Genomic DNA, 22,556 nt, shown 5'->3' on the forward strand with positions numbered 1-22,556 from the left:
TGAGGGATTTCATACACTGGGATTCTTCGTGGATCGTTGGATGGATTTAGGGAGTTGGAAAATGGACGGCGGATGATTTGATTTGACTTTTGACCTTGAGTTTAATTTTATTTCAATTTTAAATATTTGATTAATCAGAATGAACACAGAAACACATTTAACGGCATAATTGTTCATTGTCATGTTAAGAAAAAAAAAAAAAAAAAAAACCTTATGGTAAAATATCATATACCACAATAAATTATTTTTAAAAATAAATTTTAAATTTTTGAATATGCATAAATTAATTAATTGTAATTTTTATATATTCAATATATTCCAATTTATATATTTTTTATTTTTAATAAATAAATAAAAAATATAATTTAAATTAAATATAAAATTAATGTATAAATTATTTTCATTTGATTTTTTATTATAACTAATATAATTGGAATTTATTATATAAAACTGACTTAGTACAAAAATTTAGATTACATAAGATATATATCTACAATATATACCTTTTTTTTTTAATGTCAAGTTACATTCAAAATTATGCTCCCAGAAAAAGTAATTTTAAATTAGAGTTTAATAAGGATGAAGGATACTTTCATAGTTTGTATTAAAGGTATAAATATATATATATATATATTTATTTTTTTACCATTGCAGCAAACAACAATGATATTTTCTATTTCAATTTTTTGTTCAATGATAAAACCACATATTTTGTTTCCTATGTTTTATTTTGTACAAAAACTTGTCCATTAATATATTTTAAAGTATTATTAAATATAATACCATGCTATACTATTAGGATAGGGGCAGAGGGTAAGTCCATAAAGTCACAACTTCTTATTAAGAATGACCTCTTATTATATTTAACTTCTTAATAATTTCTACTATTTAAGGAAATATATATGCAAATAAATATAATTCAAAGTAACATTTGGTAACATTAGAGCAGAAAATTGAATACGTACCACATAATACATGAGCATGTCTTTTATCAAGAAAATTAAAAATATTAAATTTATCATTTTACAAGTATATTATAAATTGATGATAATCAATCTATAATATTTAATTTAATGAGATCAAAAACTTAATTTATTCGTGAGTTATTAAAATTGCAATGATCAATTCGAATAAATATCAATGAATCTATTATATTTTTTTTTTAAAAATAAATATTTTATAACAGTTAAATTTTTTTAATTAAAATAGTCACAATAAATTAAAATTTTAATTTAATTTTTTTATAAAATAAATAATTATATAAAGTATAAGAAAAAAAAATATATTGTTTAAGGTCATAAAAGCTTGTTGTAAATTTTAGTTATATAATATATCGCAAGATGAATATAAAGTTGTTATGATATAAAGACATTATAAAAGAAATAACAAATTAGTTCTAAAAGCTTTGACAATTCTTGTATTTTAATTTTTAATATTTTTTTCGTTACGATTTAATTACCGACATTTTTTATTTATTTTAAATATCTAATTTCTTTTATTTTTTAGTAGATAAAATTAAAATAGTTGAATATTTAAAAAATTAATTCAAAAGATTTTAACTAATTTATTCGAAGGTATAAAACTAATGTGTAAAGATTCAACGTCATAAATTTGTAGATCTGGAACTCCTATCTTCCACTACTACTAAGCAAAATTAAATAAATAAAGCAATGTGCTAAAGTCAATTATGTAACTTATCATTGGCTGAATGGCTAAACCTAATACGGTTAGAGTTTAATAAAAATGTCTGCTTCTGCTTGCTTCGCTCACTTGCATACTGACCACTTTTGTGCTTAGTTGTGTTTTCGCATATATAATTTATTTTAACATATGAAAATGTTGTTTTTATATTACTTATGGTGTCAAGTGACTTATAACAAATGACATGCAACCCCTTCAGAACAAAAGTGAAGAGGCAGCTTAAAAAAAGTGCTTCTAGGAAGTCATCTCTACAGCTCAAAGTGCTTCTAACGAGTCATCTCTTCACTTACATTATGGTCCCTTCAATCTCTAGTATGGTCGCTTGGGTGACACTACTTAATTCCACCTATATAGTTCACATAACAAATTGCATGCAACCCCTTTAGAACAAAAGTGAAGAGGCAACTTCGAAGAAGTGCTTCTAATGAGTCATCTCTTCACTTACATTATGGTCCCTTCAATCTCTAGTATGGTCGTTTGGTGACACACTACTTAATTCCACCTCTGGCTTCACAAAACAAATTGGATGCAACCTGTTTACAACAAAAGTGAAGAAGCAACTTCAAAAAAGTGCTTCTAAGAAGTCATCCCCACAACTCAAAGTGCTTCTAACGAGTCATCCCTTCACTTACATCATGATCCCTTCAATCTCTAATACGGTCGCTTCGGTGACACACTACTTAGTTCCACCTCTAGCTTCACACAACAGAAAATGTTCAACTTCAACAGAAGAGTTCATTAACTCTCTAAAATCAAAACTACCCTTGTCAACTTCCTCAAATGCTATTAAAAAAACTTATAAATTGTTTAACATGACAAGAAACTAAAATCTTTATTACAGAACTTACAAATTCTTATTGACCCAAAAAAAGACTGAAGTAAACACTCTTATTTCAGATGATTAAGGCACTCTCCTTGATAAGAGAGTCAAAGTCTCACTCTGCAGCTATCCATGACTATGCATCATGTTTACTCTAAAAAAAATAAGGAATCCAAAAAGTAGTATAATGTACAAGTAAAAAACGTAATGAAGATAACATTCTGTATAGTTTATAAATCCAATAAGTCTATTATGGGTTCATATATATGTATATATATTGATATATGACTATTGCATCTGAGGCGTGCAGAAAGATCACAAAACATTGTATAGGAAACAGTCATTATGGCTTTTTTTGGGAGAAGAAAATAGAATGAGGTAATTTAGTCCTCGCAGCAAATATTCTCTTTTCATCTATTCATTCCAAGTAATCTTTTACTGTGAAAACTGAATAATGTCAATCCTAATTTCATTTGCTCTCGTCCCTCTTTCTCCAAACAGCACCTAACGGGTACATTTACCTCACATAGACATCAACAAAATATTTTTTTTGAAATTAAGATGTCAAGAAAATATGTAAGTACCAAATACAAACATTATGAAACAAGAACACAAAGAATCAAGTAATTGCATGATCAAAATTTGGCATCAACTCTTGGTAGATTTGTAGAACATATGCAGAAAAATTAAGTTACAGTTTTACATCAACTGACTAGGAGTTTTTGTAGAAACGTTGCTTATGAATTCAAAGCCATCTAGTACAACTCTTCAAACATACAAGAAATAAAGAACTTGCCTGTTTAGTGCCCCAAAACACTGATTGCATAAAAGAATCAATTTATCTTTAAAGTCAAATCTGTCAAGAAGATCAAAAGACGAGGAATTAGCCTTACTACAAGACCTGCAAAGATGAATGATGAGTAACTACTGTCAAGGTATAATAGATATCACGTTGGCGGTTGCCACGTCCCTGGTCTGTAGGATGCACCGGATCCTGTTGGTTCTGCAAGGCTGAAATAACATTTGATAGAAATCGCTTTAGGGTACGCATGCAGCTGAAACTAGAAATGATGTAAATCTCTTGGAATAACTAAGGCATTTAGTTTTTTCTCTTCATATTTTTTCAAGAAAGACAATTGGACTTACTCTGGCAGAGGTTCTGCTCTTTCTGCTTCAGCTTGTTTTGTCCTGCAAGGAAAAAAAAAAATTTGGTTAGAGTGAAGAAAGAACAATTCAGATTTTACAGACCAACTAAGACCATGATCTGGACTTTGCTACTTCAGAACATAGTAAAAAGTTTCTCAAAAACGAATAACAGACCAAGTGGAAATTTGATTTAGCAAGAAATTCACTAAAAGACTCTTTTATGATTATCCAATCTGAAATAATAACCAAACTTGGCAGGGGAAAGGACCAGAGTTGTAAAACTAAGGTTTTAAAATGGACCAGGGGAAAAGGTAGATCCAACATATTAATTTAGAATAGAATATTTGGAGAACAATATGTCTGAGATAGTAAGTCCAATCCACAAGCTCTGTCTCAAAATACACTGATGCACAAATCTTCTAGTTCCAGCTCACCTTATATCATGGCTTGCATTAGATGCTCTGTCAACTTTGTCACCTTGAACAAAGATCATGGTAAATAAGGGAAATCAGCTCCAAAGTCACCAAGTTACCGGCATAAAAAGCAATTATTGCTAAAAAAAGATCTAGTGTCATAAAACCTTTTGCTAGTACAAGAACAGAATTGTCAAACAGAAGGCAATAGTTAGGAACCAGAACTTCACATATTGTAAAATGGGATATCATGCAATGCTCTATTGGAGCAAGTATGTTTGTTGCTTTAGCTACTAGCTCAGTACAACAGATTCAACTGATACAAAAATTCTACCCCTATGCCTGTCATGGTTGCAACTTATCATTTTTTTAATGTCAATTCAACCATATCATGGCACTAATGTTCTTACAGCAATTTTTAAGGATGAACTAAGATTTTTTTTTCCGTGCTGCATTAATATTATTGGTTCAGATATTTATCATTTGGTTTATGCCTGCAACTCAATCTCACAAGAGCATTGCTCAAATAGATGCAGTCAGCAGTGCTTGTACATAACTTCCATTCAAAACTATATAAATCTGGTTTTTCTGTTAAAGATAATCGTAGTTGCTTTAGATGAGGTGTCGTTTCAAAGGCTGTAGCTCTACGGTCAACCATGCAATTCTAGGTACTCGTGATGATATCTTTATCAAGAAGTTTTCTGTGGAAACAGACATCAAACATGTCTTGTAATGCAAAAAAAGCATTTATCAGAACAATTGGGAAAAACTTGGACCAACAAAAACTTTTAAATCTAAAGTAACAACCATGATAACACTTCAGAGGAATCAATAATGAAGACAAATTTTCAGGCAACCAGCTCCAATATCATGATTATGCAACTCTTGTAAATGTGAAAATTAGATAGCAATTTGCCAAGACAGCATGCCACAATGCTGATGTATTTCTTGACAGTTAGCTCAATACTCCATTGCACTTTGAAGCATTAATGATCCTATTCAATGTGGTGACATTTTTCGAGGCCTTACAAGAAATTCTGAAGTACTATACAAAAGAGTGAACATAACAATACCTTCTGCAGCAACAGGAAATTGTCGAATGAAACTTTTTAAGTCTGGGCCTCCAACTTTACCTGTGCAAAACAACATGATTTCGACACATGCAAAACACAAAGTGCAAAAGGAAAGAATCAGCGAAAAACAGACCAGCGGTAACAGGTTTGCTTGCACTGCCTTCTCTAGCTCTCCTTTCTTCTTCTTCTTTCTTAAGAACTTCATAAAAATGAAAAGTCATAACGTATTTGCATAGAGTTCAAGATGGTTAAGACATCACAAACTAAAAGGTCAGAACAGCAGCTTACTAAACAAGAGCCTGTATACAGGGAAAAAATCTGAAAAAGGATGCTACATGTTAAGAAACTATAGTGCCTTAATCTTATTAAGACAGCTCAAGTAGAGAGAAGTTCTAATTAAAACATCATCTTAAAAATAAGGTTATTACCATTCCAAAATTTTTTTAAGAGAAATAAATACACGGGGTTCCAAAGCAAAATCCCAAAGCCAAAAAACAACTTGTGAGGTTATAAAGCTAGTTAGCAAGCAAACATACGAGTAACATTAAGCTTAACACGTTCTCGCCTTGCTTCGAGTTCAGCCATTTCCTGACATGGAAAACAAGAACAATGTTAAACAGCTAAGAACTATTTCAGCAGGAACGAAAACCAAAGTAGTGACATTTAGTAAACAACTGTTATACCAAGATGTAACACAAGGGGACAACTGATCAAAGTGTAAACCTCCCACCACTAGGGAAAGAAATGAAATGACTTTTATTTTTCTTTTGAAAGAAAAAGAGAAGTGAGATAACTTTACTGACTCACCTCTGGGGTAGGAGCCTTTTTCCGCTGCCCATTCAGCCAACATATCCATTCAACTAGAAAAAATTGAGCAAGCAAACTATGAACAGCAAATAAAACTGAGAAATACAGGTAACTTCAAGGAAGCTTTATCATGTTAATATTACTTAAAAACAAAAAAAACTTTATCACGTAAATAAACTTTGACTTGTAGGTTTACTACCATCCTTTAGCTTAAAATGTGACTAAAAACAGCCCAATATACCAAACTGATATAAAAGAAAAAGAATATTTCTTAAGGAATGTTATCGAATGGTGTTGGGAAAGTTAAACATGTATATAAGCTGAAGTCAACTCTTAACTGCATCAAAAAGCTTACCTGGGATAGAGGTTGGGTCATCCTCTCCTTTGAATATCACCCATCGTTTCTCTTTCACTAGAAAAATTATGGACTACACAATGTAAGAGATGCTAAATAGTGTAGCGAGTCATGCAGCACTGTGATAAATATGTAACTGCAGAGAATCTTTTCTCAAGTAGAGGTTTTAAGTTCCTTTTGGTCACAAATGTACTAACTGGATGTCCCAACAAATAATTATCCAAAAAGCACAAAACACCATCTACATCAAACAGAGTATGATACAGAAAAAACCCAATTGATTAGAACGACGACCAAATGCATTAAATATACCTTCTGCAATACTAATAAAGCAAAACCACAATAATCTGTAAATTAGTGAATGAAAAATACCCAAACACAAGAAAGGACTAAAGAACTCTAAGAAAATACACTGCAGTACCCAGACGAGAATGAGCTTTACATCTGCTTTTTGGTTTTCCTGACCCCTCTTCCTTCATTATCAGAGACCACCTAAACTACAGCGACCCAATCAGCTAGACAGAGATAGAACTCAAGAGAACCGTCTGACAAAGTTTCCACCAAATTTTATGTTATGCAATAGGCAAATCTAGGGCCACCAAGAAATGCTCAAAAAAGCAATCGGCACACTAATCACTTGTCCTTTTTGAAATTTTAAACAAAGGAACATATCCAACACCCTGCCCTCCCCTCCTTTCCACTTCCAATTTCACAAGGTCAAGAAAAGGTCACAACAGAACTCAAAACTCAATAAGCATTGACTTGTATAAAACTAGTATAGAAGAGTTGTTAGTAGGCCATTAATACGAGGATGGACCAACCTAGAAAGTGCTCTGCAAAAGCAATATGACCAGTAATTTAATAAGAACTACTAACAACCATTAGTCAGCAGTTACATACTGTTTAATTTTCATACAAAGAGCTCCTATAACAAAAACAAAATGAACATATATCAGATTATAATCAAAATTGCTGATAACAGTCAACTACTCAATTAGAAATTACTAGAATCCTAAAGAACACAATAGCAACACAAGTATACTTCAAAGACAAAGGATACCCATCAATCTCTCCTCCCAATCTGATAAACAAACAATATAATCAACTCATACGGCAACACAACGAAAGATCACTATAGAATCCAGTGAGAAGTATTTCATAAAAAATGTGACAGCAGTGTGAAGAACAACTAAAAGAAACCAGAAGAAAGTAAAAGGAAAAAGACCCACTTACTAACGCCATCAATCTCTTCTTTTCGGGTGAAATATCGATTTCCTGCTTTGTCCACGCCCGCCAGATTCTTGCCGCTGAATAACCCAGCAAGCCTCGAAAATAGCTTCGACATCTTCTTTTCCTTATTACTATCTCTTCTGCAAATTCAATAGAATCTCATAATCATCAAAGCTTGTCATCAAATTCAATTAGAAATGAGCACAGAGGTGAACTGCGAATCGTGATCGCTAATGCTACGATCGCTGGGGAAGGAGACTGCAGGAATCGAGAACTGGGTTTTGCATTGCTTAGGCAGTCTAGCCGTATGGGTTATTATCCGGGTCCGGGTCCGGTTCCGGGTTATGGTTCGGGTTACGATTCGGACAAACCCAAACAGGCCGACCAGACGAAACGGGTTGTAAGACCCTTCTTTTTTCTCCCTCAGCATTTCCTCCGGAACACTATCTTCGCAGCCCTGTACAGACTGAGAATTTGTATGTAAAACCCTACCATCATGAACAGTGGTACAGTCAACAATCGAAGGCAAAACAAGTTTCTTAAACCCTACATTAACCCTATAAACAAATACGAAGCCTCCTCCATACTGTGATCTCTGTAAAAATCATGTCTTTTTCGATTCTAAGCACATGGGTGTTTTCAAAACCCTCAAATTCTTCTGCGGATGTTCTTTCTTTTCGATTTCAGCAAAACCTCTGTCGTTTTTCGTCACCCTTAAACCGAGTCTCCTCCCAAAACTTGCCAGTCAATCCCATTCATTGTCGTTTCGGCGAGCTCCGCGACCGACTCAACACTGTTAAAAGTGCACAGAAAATCACCGAAGCAATGAAGCTTGTAGCTGCCGCGAAGATCCGGCGAGCTCAAGAAGCCGTCATCAATTCAAGACCATTCACTGAATCCCTTGTCGAATTCCTATACTCGATCAATCAACATCTCCAATTAGAAGACATTGAATTTCCTTTAACAGCTGTTAGACCCGTGAAGAAAGTTGCCCTGGTTGTGGTAACCGGCGATAGGGGTCTCTGCGGTGGTTTCAACAATGCGGTGATAAAAAAAGCCAATAACAGAATCAAAGAATTGCAGGAACTAGGTCTAGGATACACTGTGATTAGCGTAGGAAAAAAGGGTAATGCTTATTTTAGGCGCAAGGATAATGTTTTCGTTGATGGATTCGTTGAAGGAGTAGGTTTTCCTACTGCAAAAGAAGCACAAGCAATCGCAGATGATGTCTTTTCACTTTTTATAAGCGAAGAGGTTGACAAAGTTGAGATTGTGTACACCAAGTTTGTTTCACTCGTTAAATCCAATCCAGTAATCCGGACTCTTCTGCCATTATCACTGAAAGGAGAGGCTTTTAATGTGAATGGGAAGTGTGTTGACGCCATGGACGATGAGCTCTTCAGGCTGACATCAAAGGAAGGGAACCTGGATTTGAAGAGGGAGAGAGTGAAAGCTAAAAGAGTGGAGATTTCACCTCTTATGGAATTCGAGCAAGACCCAGTTCAGATTCTTGACGCCATGATGCCATTGTATCTGAACAGTCTGATTCTGCGGGCGTTGCAGGAATCATTGGCGAGTGAGCTCGCGGCAAGGATGAGTGCCATGAGTAATGCAACTGATAATGCAGTGGAGTTGAAGAAGAGTCTCACTATTGCTTTTAATCAACAACGGCAGGCGAAAATTACAGGGGAGATTTTGGAGATTGTTGCTGCAGCTGAGGCACTTGAAAAGCTTTGACCTTTTGATTGATTGTTTATAAACCATGGATTTGATTATGGTGATTGCTCGGTGTATGACTCAGATTGGAGAATTCTCTGGCTGTATTAAAAATGGTTATAATTCTTGTTAACTATATGTGGGTTAATGAGACTCCATACAATCTTCTGTAAACATCTTAGTAGGAATTGTCTGCTCCATTGCTGCTAAAACAATCTCATGTCTCATATGGTTAGATTTCAGTAGAGTAAAAACTAATGGGACTTATTTTAGTTCGTACTTTCTCAAGATACAAGATATTTCTCCTTCAAATTGGAAGAGGATGGAAATAGATATAGAAGCTAAGGTCATTCTTTTATTATCAGTATAAACAATGGAGAAAATTTATACCCAAAAAAAAATATATACATATATCTAACTTTTGTAGGCATTTTGATTTTTGATATTTTAGTTATAATTTAGTTTTTCATTTTTTTATTTTTTAAAATAATTAAATAATGTTATAAAAAAACTTAGTTTTATTAATTAATTAAATTAATAATAATTAAAATATATTTAATATTATAGTTTAATCATTTTAACTTTTTTTTGGTTAAAAAATAGAAAGAAATTAAATGTTTAAAATAAATAAAAGAATATTGAGGACTAAACTATGATAAAAAATATTAAATACTAGATTACAATAAATATGAAATATTACAGGTTAATTTAATAATTTAATTAATTAGTTTAAATATATATATATATATTTATCTGTTGGAAACATGGGCATTCATGGGCTGACTTCGATTAAGCTATTGGGTTCTACACTAGCTTATCTTGGGCCAGCCCGAACCCAGCAGGTCACTTTCGGTGACTTGTACGACGTCGTTTCAAAGCTCCATCCCCCTCCTCTTTATCGCGTCATAACGGTCCACGTGGCGAAATCGGATTGCACGAGCGTATCCCTTACAAGCAACCAATCGTCACGTGCAGACGGTGTTTCCCGCCTTGCCCTTTTCAAAACCCTAAAAAGCCCCCCCATCTATCTCTTCCCTCCCTTCCATTTTCCCTTTGTTTCCCTCCCTCAATTTCCCGCCCCCCAAACACTCCTTATTAAACCTATCCCGTGTCTCTCTTTCCCTGTGCATTTCTCTCTATCTTAACACACAAATGAAGAGCATTTCCAGATCACCTGCGAAGAGACACGATGGCTTCTACAAGTTCCTTAAGCCAGGTGCTCTTGCCCGACTCAGGGACTCGAGAATCATCGCCAGATCTAGCAAAACCAACTGCCTTCCAACGTGCTCCTCTCCCCACCGAATCGACTTACCACTCCCTCAGATGGCAACGCAGGTCCAGACACAGATCCAGACGTTTGATCAGATACCTGATTTCCTCAACAAGATCTATAGTCCTTATTGCATCCGGAGGAAGAGACTTGCGGCGGCTAAGTCGGTGTCCTTGCTCAGTTTGAGTACGTCTAATCCTGTTTTAGAATCTGGTGCTGGTAATAGCAATCATCCGTTGGTTAGTGTGGTGAACAGCGATGTTGTTGTTGCTCATTGAATAAACAGTAGTGGACAATGTCAATTGGATTTCAAATTTTCTCTTGTAGATTCTTTTCTATCTGTGATAATTCGATCTATTTTAGAGAAAGATCAATGATTAATAAGATTTTTGAGTATGATCAATGGTGATCGTACGAGATAAGTACTGACAACCTAGTTAAATTGACTGTCTAATTAACTGACTCCAAAAATGGTCTTTATTAAATTATTTTGTTCACTAAATGTAATAGTAGGATGTGTCAAAGGGGCTTTCATTGCACATAATTATTTTTGTGAATTTGTGATGATGGTACCCTTTTTCCTAAAGGATATTACATATGGAATATGAAAACAGCATTGTAATGTCTGCACTGGTTTGAATTTTCAAATAGAATCGCTTTCTTATCTGATCAAGGTCGGAGAAACTGAAAAGGTTCTTTGATGGTTTGTTTTTGTGGATTCATTCCACATGTGTCATTATTGATCTTGCTTGATCTACTTTTCCATGTTACATGGGAAACTTCTCTATTAAAATCTTATTTCATTTACTCTAATGATCAGGGGATTTAGAATGTTAAGTTCCTATTCAGTATCTAATGAGTTATTTTGCATGTTAAGTAGGCCAATTCACCCTAATGGAATTTATGGATATTAAATATTATACTATAGCTCAATGGGGTCTGTATAGATACTGAGATATTTGCCCTTTTCAATATGATTATGATTGTTGAGCCTTGACCTGTTGATATGATTTAATGTTTGGATAATTTATTTCATGAAAGTTTAGTGAGACAAAGAAAAGATGGAAAAGAACAAAACTATGATCAAAGTACAGCGTGGATGGTGGGTTGGATGTTTTGTGACTGGATGAAGCCATGAAGGTGAGGTTAAGCTTAAGCTACCTATGTTAGCAACATGATATCTATAAGCTTTCGTTTAGTTTTCTTAATATGTTACAGTTTTGGAGTAACTGTTTCATAGACAAGTTTTAGATAGAGTTAAAAACGAATTGCATGACTGAGTTTAATATAGAGTTCCTCTTCTATTTGTTGTTTTGGAGTCAACAAGCATAGATCAGTTCAGGGTAGAGTTAACAACTAAGTGTTAATCAGCCTGACTGATTATATAGACTGAGCTCTTGTTGTGTGGGATACAGGCCTGTAACAAGAATGGCCGATCACTGATAGGAGCTTGAAATAATCTTGAGGGTCCGTAGCTTGTGAGTATGACATTCTTAGCTCTGGGTCTTTCAGGCAGAAGTTAGTGATGATGCAAGAGGTGATATATAAGGTACAAGAAGCAATAAATATGAATAGATGATTGATGCATGGAAATTTTGGTTTCTTATTCTAGTCATCATGCATTCTTTTGCTAGTGCTGTGTAGTAGAACATCTAGTCATCAATTAGAATGACTAGTCATAATTATAAATGCTCTTCACATCAAACATGTGAATGAGGGGCAGGGCAGGACTCATCTTAACTTCCTAATTCAGGAGCAATCAGATAATGCAATTCTATCTCCCTGCTGACCTGTAAAGGAAAAATGGACCGTTTTACTAGCATGTGAATCTATTGTTATACGGATATGCAGGTAATGCCAGCAGTTAGCTGTGTTATACTAATACAATGCAAGACACCTGAGAAAACATTGAAGTATTGGGTACCTATGGACAAGAACCATTGATGCAAAACCGGTCGGTACTGTCCTTTATATTAACTTTGGTTCTGCGATTTCCGTGATAAGTTATTTTTTGGTTTAGTTTTCAAGCTCTGGCTGGCTATAAATACAATTTGCCTCTCTTTGGGCCCCAGACATCTCTCTGGTTTCAACTTTGATGGATCACTTCCCTTTTTCAATTTACTTTCTACTATCTTTTTTCAGCATTAAATGAAACTTTATAGAAAAAGGTGCCAACTTGCCAAGCTGCTAAACTTTCTTAGGTACTGACTTGGGTTTTTACCAATTGCTAGTTAGAGTACTTGAGCTCAACTGTATGTCCTCGTTGTGGAAACTTGATTCTAGTAAAATGGTAAACCACTCATGAGGAATCCACTTATATCAATTTTACATTGATAAATTTATCTGTTGCACCATATAGACTGATGGTGACAGTTGTGAATTTACCCTTTCCTTTTCACTGTTGTGCACTTCCACCACAATCACTGTGAACTGATTCATATAATGGTCTTGAAACTGTCATTCACAACAAGAAAGTGAGATTGAATTATTAACCTATGTGAAAAAGGCTTTTCATCATTTTTCATGACCAAAAAAGGAGCCTAGGATCTATATATAGCCTGCTATGTATGGGTGTCTATGATTTTTTATTTTTGCTCAAGCAATTATAGAATCAGCTGGTACAACTGCTTGCTTCTGAAGAATCATATAGATCAATGGTAGTGCTCGTGAGTAGTGAGCAGTGAGTAACAAAAGTAAACAGAGGTTAGATGACTTAAGATCCATGTCGGCCACCGAGTGAAATGACTTGGCTGCCAAGTTCATGCATTTCATTCTGCATAAAGCCAAAGAATCTTTTCCTTCTTACCTTTCTAACATATGAATCTGGTTTCGCCCTATTAGTGAATATTCTTTTTTTGTTTTTGTTTTTCACAAAGACTTAAAATTGAGATTCTCTTTATTCTTAAAGAAGCAGATTCAGTCATTGAATTAGAGAAAACCCAAAAAATTACCTGATTGGCTTTATTTTCCAGCCAAATTCATTGTATGACGGCTTCCTCATTGTTGCATGTGGACCTTAATTGTCTGATAACAGGATCTTCCAAGCAAGAATTTCACTTTCAATGTGCACGTTTTGTCTTATCTCCATTCATTTTCTTTCTTTTCCTTTTTCTCTCTAATTCACTAAATTAACATCTTCTATCTTCTCTTTGATTATAGTTTCATTATAAAGTCTATTAAATGTCTTACATGTAATAGTTACCAGTTTTGACTGAGGAACCTTTTATCCTCATGTGCTTATATATATATATATATAGTTAATAATAATATATAAGGCAGCTTATATTCTCTTTCTTGGCATTAAGACCATTAGGTATAAGTGGATGTAACAGCATTATTTAATTGCTCAAGTTGACAATCATGCTTATAAAATTCACTTTGCCACTAATTTAATGCAACCTTTACCTTTCAGTTTTTTAGACGAACAAAAATTTTATTCTTTTGGTAATTAAGAATTCTATTTATCTATATACCCATTATAATGCAAATTATATCTTTTATTTGTGTGGTTGAGTTTCACTGCAATGCAATTTTAAATTTTTTAATCTTTTGTCATATTTTTTTAGTATAATATATAAATTTTACATTGAATTAGAATCGAAACTTAAATTTTAATAGTAAACTAGAATTTACATAACTGTTGGTTCAAAATTTCCAGAGCAGACTTGAATATGTATTTATTTCTTAACACTGAATGCATGAAAATTTAAATGCAAAATCAATTTAAAGTATGATAAAGATGAAAAAAGATAAATGATTTGAAAGTAATTATTTTATATAAAATAATAAGAGCTAAATAATTATTATAAGAAATCATGAAATTCAAGTTATAATAATAATATCAAGATCAACTTTTAATTTGCTCTTGTTTAAATTTTTATTTATCCATACTTTGTATTGACAGTTAAGACTAATTATGAAAATAAGGCGTAATTGAAAAACTATCATAATTATTTTTTCATAAATTTATATTTTGCATGTAAATAACTTAATGTTTTATTTTAGAATAAAAATATGGATATGCTTTACAAATACATCATGTGTTATATATATATGAAAACTATTTTTTTTAATAACAAGTTGCAGCTTCCGGAGTATTATTCTCGTACCTTCACAAAAAAACTTTGTGTTTCATTATTTGATTTGTTATGTATTATTTAATTAATAAAATTTGTGAATTTTTCACGATAAAAAAACTAACGAAAACCATAAAGCTGTAAATGAGAAATGTGGCGGAAGCACACGTGTGGCAGTGGCTGCCTGCTATCACTGCTGATTTAAAAACCCATAATCATGCAAGAAGACTACAAACCTGATCTAAGGGAGCAACTACCCAAAAGAGCATATGATACATATACACATATATATATTTACATGATCAACTCATTTTAAGAAAAATTCTCGAAATAAGATGAGTTTATCACTGACCTGATAGCCCTTATAGATAAAATTACAGAGCATCGCCCTTCAGGTTTCACCAGCTACAAACTCACTAATATCAATCTTATCCCATTTCATAAAATTGTCTTTTTGTTTTTAATTCAACTGTCATTATGTTCTCAGGTTAATTTATAAGTACTGGAGTTTTTTCCTTTTTGATTCGGTTAAAAAGTAAATTTCTTGGGTTTAAATTGGCTTTTTAGTGAGTAATTTTCTTCTGGGTTCATTTATAGAAAGGAGGAATGTTATCCAATTTCTGATTCAGCTTAAGTCTATCACTGTAGGATTATCAAGTTAATTAGGGAAGTTAGTAAATTCACCAGCTCATGCTTTAGGTTTTTACCTAATCTTTCATTTTCAAAAGCCAGACTTTTTTGAGGAAGCTAAAGTATATTAGAGAGACACTTAATCACCATTACCAGATCTTAAAGACAAAAGCAAGGTCTGTCCTTATTCTGGTCCTTTGTCCACTGCTCTTTCTCTTTCCCTTTAGCCTTTTTTTTGTTTTGTTTTGTTTTGTTTTTGCTTTTATCAATTCCTCTTCCAAGACCTAAACATCACCTTCTTTTTCTCTCTAGTGTTTTCAGGTAAGAAGCTCTGAGTGTGGAATTTTCAAATCTTCTGCAACTGGGATTCTCTTTCTGTTTCTCTTTTTTGTCACCCACAGATATACCTCTGTATGAAAATAAAAAGACCCAGAAAAGAAGGAAAGAAGAAGAATCCCGCTTCGATTAGTTTCTGTCAATTGATTTTTTTTTTTTTGGGTTTGAATTGTTTTGGTGCAGATATCCCTTGAGAATCTAAAGAAAGCGGTGTCTGACTTTTCCAGGTTCTTAATTCAAGGAAAGGTAGATTCTTGCTTTACCTTCCTCTCTCTTTTTTTTTTTTTTAACAATAATTGCTTTCTGGGTTTGCAATTTGCAAGAGAACCCAATAGAATAATTCATGAAATCTCTGCTTTTCCTCTGTCTCTTTCTATGAATCTGTTGGATTTGGGGAGACTCGTATGGGAATTTGAGTTATTTTCTGAAATCTCAACACAGGATTCTTCAATTCTTCATCAATGGAGAACAGGTATGGTTTGTGGAGGCAGGGAAGTGGGTTGTGGAGATCTTTGAGAGATTGGGATTTCAATGAAGAAGATGTTTGGGGAGTCCTTGAGGAAAATAGGGATACCAGTCCTGAAGCAGGTCAATCCATGGAGTCCCCTTTACCAGTTCCAAAACTTAACATGTCTACTAGTGCTGCAAGAATGATCCCAATAAATTCTACCGGTAACTCAACTAGCCCTCATGAAGGCAAAGGAGTTCTAAAGCAGCAGCAATCAGCACCTGTTAACATTCCTGACTGGTCAAGAATTTATGGTAAGAAGGCATCATCTAAAAATGCTTATTATTGGGTTGATAATGGTGGAGATGATGATCATGATGTTGATGATGATGGTGGTGATGTACGTGATGGAAGATACAGTGATGATGATGATGATGATGAAGATGATGATGGGTATGATTTAAAGTTGCCTCCACATGAGTTTCTTGCTAGGAGGCTGGCCAGGAGTCAGATTTCTTCTTTCTCAGTTTTTGAAGGAGTAGGAAGGACCCTAAAAGGAAGGGACCTTAGCAAAGTGAGGAATGCTGTTTTGACCAAAACTGGTTTCTTAGAATAACATACAAATGATCTCTGTCATTATTAGTATCATAATAATAATTATTAGCATTGTTAGTGTTCATTTTGTCTTGGTAATGTTGTTGAAAGGTGTTTTCATGTAGGTCATAGTTGATAACTTGTTGCCTGGCAGCATATATATATATATATATATGTATATGTATATGTATATGTATATATATATGTTTCTAGTAGAAATGTATTTTGTGGAATTGGGTTTGTGATCTTTCCTTGGTTCTCCAGGTTCATTTGTGATTTTATGTTTAGGTTGTAAAAGGTCCAGCATTCTTGATTCAAAAATCAAAAGAATGAGTTATTTCTTTTGTAGATTTGTGTCTGTATGAATCCTTCTATATATATAAATGAACATATATATGTACGCATATATTAAAGCTGATCATATACTTATATTTCTACCATGTATTATGTCTATATACTTTGTTATTTTTTTTATGATTTTTTATAATTATGATCCAAAATAAATATTATCTTCTATTTATTTATATTTTGGCCATTAAATATTTTTGTTTAGATCAAAAATTAATATACTTTCTTTTTTTATAAAAAATTATAAATTTGAACCAGTTTTTTTTTATAAAAAAATTATTCATATTATACTACTTTTATCGTATTATAATAATTAATGTATGTACGTGACGTAATTAATTATTTATAGAGTAAATTAAAATAATAAAAATTTATGATAATAAGACACGTTAATTTATGTTTTTCATTATTAAATATTTTGAGTTAATATGAAAAATTTAATTAGATATCTTATTATAATTAAATTTATGTTAAAGTTAATAATCAATGATGATGGAATAAAAATTAAAAATAGGAGACTAATGATTGAAGAACTGTATAACACTACACTTCTATGTGAATGATAAGTCAATCTCTCTCCATCAAGATGTTGGATTTGCCAAACCAATTACTATTTTTGGGTCACATTTTGTTTAATTCATCAAGTCACGAACGATTGGAATTGCATGTATAGCATCATTCATACATCAATATATATACATATATATATATATCAACCAATATATACATATACGTACGTAAATATTCCAAATTTCTTAGTACAAGAACATGAATATTTTCTTTTGTATCCAATTTAAAGTTTATCGGTTGACTGATATAACACTCTTATACAAGATTAAACTATTAAAGTTCAAATCCTACCCTTAACTCATATCTTAACCACACAAAAAAAAAAAAAAACAAACAAAGCTTAAATTATATCTAATTTTATTTCGCAAGTAAATTATAGGACATGAGTCAAACTCATTAAAAATAATGTATATATCTATGTTTTTTTTAATAGTATAATTATTGTTTTGAGTATATTCATATATTTATTAAGTAGATAATATAATAAAAATTACACTTGTTGAAGAAAACATACATGAATATTCAAATCGAAAGTCTCTTGTAAATAAAGAAACGTATTAATAATTAAACTAAATAGTATTTTTTTATATCATTTTTAGAAAGACTATGTTTATAATAAATAAAGTTTGTTTATGAAGTTTAAAACTTATCGTTAAATTTAATTTTGTCAACAAAAAAAAACTTGATTTTATTACTTGGAAAAACAAATATTTTATCTTTACTAAATAACATCAAATACAAGTTTTACTAAAATGGTATTTTTCTAAACATATTTTAAATATTTTTTGCACGAGTAACTAACTGATCAAATTACGGTCATTATCAGATTAAACAAACTTGTTTGCGTACTCGAATCAAAAAATGAAAAGTATAATCAAGACAATCCTCTTAAAGAATTTGAAACAAACCCTAATTATGTGGAGAAGAAAATGGGAAGGTAGCCACAGTAGTGATGTTTTTGTAACTAGTTCAATGTAAATGTTTGTATCATACTTGAACACCTCATTCGTCCTGGACCACCTAGGTTGTCACTCATGTGTGTTTGTGTTTGTGTGTTTGGTTTTTTCTGTCTTTGGGTTTTTCTTGGTCAATTTTAGTGCATTGACAACTCACAAGAATTGAATGATGTTCTTCTAAAGGTGACAAAATTAGGAACCCACCAAACAATGTCTAATTTAATTACTAATGACAAAATAGAGGTAATTATAAACACATTATCTGCATTTTTTCTTGAATTGAAATGGCCAAAATAAAAGTAGAGAGAATAAGTTCTAAATTAAGATACTTTTAATTAAGTTCTACATTATAAAGATCTAGAACCTTAAAGGAAATAAATTTATATTTTAAATGTGGAAGTGAATAATAATGTTAAGATTTTTATTTCTTACACAATAAATTGAATTGTCCAATAAGGCTACGTGAATGTCCCTTATACGTAATTTATAAAAAAACAAACGGTAATTAAAGAAAAAAGAATAAATAAGTATCATAGAGATAACTTTCACTAGCACTTGAAGGGAGTTCGGGAGGTGAACTACTCACAACTCTCTTGTTGATCGAAATTTGGATCTTGATCTTCTTGATCTGAAATGATTAATAAAAGGGTGAGTTACACTACCTCAGTAAAAATATCACATTAATCACTGATACAAAAAACTGAAGTTTGGTAAAAATTAAAAAAATAACTAATAGAACCATTGCTTTAAATAAATACATTTAACTTTGAAACTCTTTATTCGGTACTTACCATTGCGGTTTTTTTTCCAAAATTAACCTATGAAGACAATTAACCAAATGACATTTTAATTTTATGCATAGAATCAACAATTCTTTCTTTTTAACCTACTTATTGGGACCCCTGAGATATCCCTCTATTTGTGGACCAGTATCAAGATTTGACAATTAACCCGGCCGTACCCATAGCCAGTCCGATAATGGACGCCAAAAACACCATCGTCTCGATACTCCGTCCGGTATGAGGGTGAACCATATCTCCCAAAACTCATCTGGTATGGCACTTCTTAGTATGTACTGTGTCCATCCACCATTTTCCAGGATGCCCAGTAAGTTTTTATTTATTTAGATTCTCATCATCCAAACAACCACTACAGTATACCAACATCTCATTTTATATTCACAGATTAATTCAAATGACACTTAAGCAAACGATATACTAAAACATAGCCAAATAACCAAATAACCAAATAACCAGAATACTGAATAAATAATGCAAGAGGAACCAAATAACTAAATAATCGAGAAAATCATAAAAACTATTAATTCAATTACGCACAATATAATAGTAAGTAAATATAAGCAGTACAAGAAAATAACTAGGAAATCAGGACAAATGTGAACTAATTGATTCCGGCTCCACTAATAACTTTTAATATTTTTAAGATTTTTTTATTTTTTACAAAATACACAATTATCGAATTAATCCTCAATTTACCATAACAGAGAATAGTGTGAAAGATCCTTACTTGGATCAATATTTTAAAATTTTATGCTATCTACTACGCCTCCTAACAGATCCCGAATTTTTTGAATTTTTCATGCGGGAATCCAAAATACTCGTTACATACCTAAAAATACTCTAAAAATCCAAAATTAGTATTGAAAACCATTTTCAGCCAATTTTAGGATTCTGGCACTGTAGTGCTGCCGTGCTCTTGCGGCGGCTCCCCCACCACAGTGCCGATTCACCTCGGACTGTCTAATTTTGGCCCGTTTTGGCCAATTTTATCACGTATCTTTGCAAAAAAACATGTTAGGGGCCTCGATTGGCAAAAAAATTACGAGAAACCAAACCTATTAGTGGGGGGTCTCCAGGTGCAGCGGCTCCGCTGGTTCTATTTTGCAACTGGGGTTTCTTCTTTGGCTAATATGCATAGAAAAGAACAGTGAACACAATGGTCGAAAAATTATGTGAAACAAAAAACGAAAAGGGGCTTATCGAAGGGGTTTTAGGATTTCAGCCATGGTAGCTCCGTCAGATTTTGCTCGCAGTTTCTAACTCACCTATCGTCTCGTTTGCTTCCATATGGCCACAGATAAATTCAGAATCAAATTCTGAATGAGCAAGGGATAGTTTTATCTTTTTTAACGGTCGGCAGTGGCTTCGGTGTGGCGGTGACCAGGGATCGATCTCTTTTTCCGGCTACTGGTCCTTCTTCTCCGGTGAGGGTAGGTGCGGTTAGGGTTAGGGTTCTCCTGCGAGACGATATTTAAATATCTATTACACATTGATCTAGGTCGTTCGTTCGCATCGACGTGGAGCGAGGAGAGGTGTCTGATTGTTGCCTATTTAGATTGATTGTGTGGGTGAATTTGGACCTTTCATCACAATTGATCTCGTCCGTCCGATCATGCCTAAATGGGGAATGTATCTGAGTCATTCACGCACGTGAGCTTAAATCTGGAATGCCGGATCGTTGGGCACGCGAATCGCCTGTATGGCACCGATATCAGCGTGTTTTGCCATATGATGTGTTCTAGTTCGATGTGGTCACTAACTGGACTGTCCCACACGGCCGAATTTTTTTTTGTATTTTAACCCATTATTTTTAATTTTTCTTTCAAAAATACCCCCCGAATCAAATTTTCAATCTTATTCTCCAAAATTATTTTCAATTTCGTCCATAACTTATTTTTTGCAAAATAATTTAATAAAACTAAATTAAAATAATATTTTTAATTATTTATATATACTTTATAAATAAGAAAATTTATCTCGGGCTAAATTTTAGATTCAGGTATTACAGTTCTCTCCCCTCTAAGAAAAAAATTGGTCCCTCAAATTTATCACCCTCTCACTTAGTCAAACAATTGAGGGTACTGGGCTCTGAAGTCTGATTCTAATTCCCTTATGATATCTTTCTGTGTGTGATTCTGCCATAGGACCCTGACGAAGGAAATTTTTCTGTTGCAAAGTACTATGCTCTTTCAGTCTATAATGTTAACTGGTACCTCCTCATAGGATAGATCCTTCTGAAATGAAAGAACCTCATGGGACAGGATGTGTAAGGGGTTTGGGTTATACTTGCATAACATGGACATGTAAAATACATTATAGATTCTAGACAACTTTGGAGGTAATGTCAGTCTGTAGTTAGTTGTACCAATCCTGTCTAAGATCTCAAATGGTCCAATGAACTAGAAATTTAATTTTCTCATCTTGTCAAACCTACTGATTCCTTTGAAAGGGATGACATTAAGAAACACTTGATCGTCTTTCTCAAATTCCAAATCCCTCATCTGGATATCTGCAGAACTCTTCTGCCTGCTCTGAGCAGTCTGGATGTTCTTTTTTATTTTAACTATCTTGACTGTAGTCTTCTTTACAAGATCCAGGTCAAATAATTTTTTATCATCCATCTCTTGCCAATAGATCGGCGACCTATAGAGTCGATCATATAATGTCTCATACAGAATCATGTCGATGCTTACTTGATAGCTGTTATTGTAATCAAACTCTATCAAATGTAGGTGATCATCACAATGGCCCCTGAAGTCTAAAGTACAAGCTCGGAATATATCCTCTAAGGTGTGAATCGTCTTCTCTAATTCTCCATCAGTCTGAGGATGAAATGCGGTGCTAAGGAACAATTTCGTTCTCATAGCTTGCTGAAAACTAGATCAAAATCAAGAAATAAACCTAGAGTCTCTAATGGATATCACTATCATCGAGACTCCATGTAGCCTGACTATCTTCTGAATATAGATTCTCGCTAGCTCGTCCAATGGGTTGTTTATCTTGATAGACAAGAAGTTAGAGGACTTGGTGAGCTAGTCAATAATTACCCAGATTGCATCATGTCCTGAGCGTGCCTTAAACAACCTTCTTATGAGATCCATTGTGATATGTTCCCACTTCCACTATAGGATCGGTGATGGCTGAAGTAGCTTGTCTAGGCGTTGATATTCTATCTTAACCTATTGACATACCAGACACTTGGAGACAAAGTCAGCTATCTCTTTTTTCATCCTGCTTCACCAAAATTGGGGTCGCGTACTTTGATAT

At 33.2% G+C, this 22,556-nt stretch overlaps 4 protein-coding genes across 8 annotated transcripts; 3 read left to right on the forward strand and 1 right to left on the reverse strand.

Moving 5' to 3' along the window:
- Nucleotides 1-3,162: 3,162 nt before the first annotated feature.
- LOC110820672 (NADH:ubiquinone oxidoreductase, 17.2kDa subunit) lies at nucleotides 3,163-7,973 on the reverse strand. Of its 4 annotated transcripts, none has more exons than XM_022050229.2 (11): nucleotides 7,549-7,973; nucleotides 7,376-7,396; nucleotides 6,316-6,372; nucleotides 5,961-6,013; nucleotides 5,690-5,741; nucleotides 5,287-5,352; nucleotides 5,154-5,213; nucleotides 4,102-4,144; nucleotides 3,668-3,709; nucleotides 3,473-3,532; nucleotides 3,163-3,377 (listed from the first exon to the last, which is right to left on the reverse strand). In XM_022050229.2, the coding sequence occupies exons 1-11, from the start codon at nucleotides 7,658-7,660 to the stop codon at nucleotides 3,290-3,292; spliced, it is 654 nt and encodes a 217-aa protein (XP_021905921.1). In that variant the 5' UTR covers nucleotides 7,661-7,973; the 3' UTR covers nucleotides 3,163-3,289. The 4 variants fall into 4 exon arrangements, with proteins under 4 accessions (XP_021905921.1, XP_021905923.1, XP_021905922.1 ...); XM_022050231.2 differs by having other exon boundaries at nucleotides 7,545-7,973; XM_022050230.2 differs by lacking the exon at nucleotides 7,376-7,396.
- A 9-nt stretch (nucleotides 7,974-7,982) lies between these two features.
- On the forward strand, nucleotides 7,983-9,476 carry LOC110820671 (ATP synthase gamma chain, chloroplastic-like). The gene has a single exon (XM_022050228.2). The coding sequence runs from the start codon at nucleotides 8,152-8,154 to the stop codon at nucleotides 9,280-9,282; it is 1,131 nt and encodes a 376-aa protein (XP_021905920.1). The 5' UTR covers nucleotides 7,983-8,151; the 3' UTR covers nucleotides 9,283-9,476.
- Nucleotides 9,477-10,294: 818 nt separating this feature from the next.
- LOC110820824 (uncharacterized) lies at nucleotides 10,295-10,934 on the forward strand. Its single transcript, XM_022050425.2, has one exon. It carries the CDS (start codon nucleotides 10,414-10,416, stop codon nucleotides 10,807-10,809), a length of 396 nt encoding a protein of 131 aa, XP_021906117.2. The 5' UTR covers nucleotides 10,295-10,413; the 3' UTR covers nucleotides 10,810-10,934.
- A 4,255-nt stretch (nucleotides 10,935-15,189) lies between these two features.
- LOC110820610 (senescence regulator (Protein of unknown function, DUF584)) lies at nucleotides 15,190-17,055 on the forward strand. Of its 2 annotated transcripts, none has more exons than XM_088218599.1 (3): nucleotides 15,190-15,413; nucleotides 15,757-15,819; nucleotides 16,015-17,055. In XM_088218599.1, the coding sequence occupies exon 3, from the start codon at nucleotides 16,035-16,037 to the stop codon at nucleotides 16,635-16,637; it is 603 nt and encodes a 200-aa protein (XP_088074725.1). In that variant the 5' UTR covers nucleotides 15,190-15,413; nucleotides 15,757-15,819; nucleotides 16,015-16,034; the 3' UTR covers nucleotides 16,638-17,055. The 2 variants fall into 2 exon arrangements, with proteins under 2 accessions (XP_088074725.1, XP_021905821.2); XM_022050129.2 differs by lacking the exon at nucleotides 15,190-15,413 and adding an exon at nucleotides 15,420-15,558.
- Nucleotides 17,056-22,556: the final 5,501 nt, after the last annotated feature.

Source organism: Carica papaya, chromosome 4 (genome assembly GCF_054855325.1).
Source record: "Carica papaya isolate Zhongbai chromosome 4, ASM5485532v1, whole genome shotgun sequence".
Lineage (NCBI taxonomy): Eukaryota > Viridiplantae > Streptophyta > Magnoliopsida > Brassicales > Caricaceae > Carica > Carica papaya.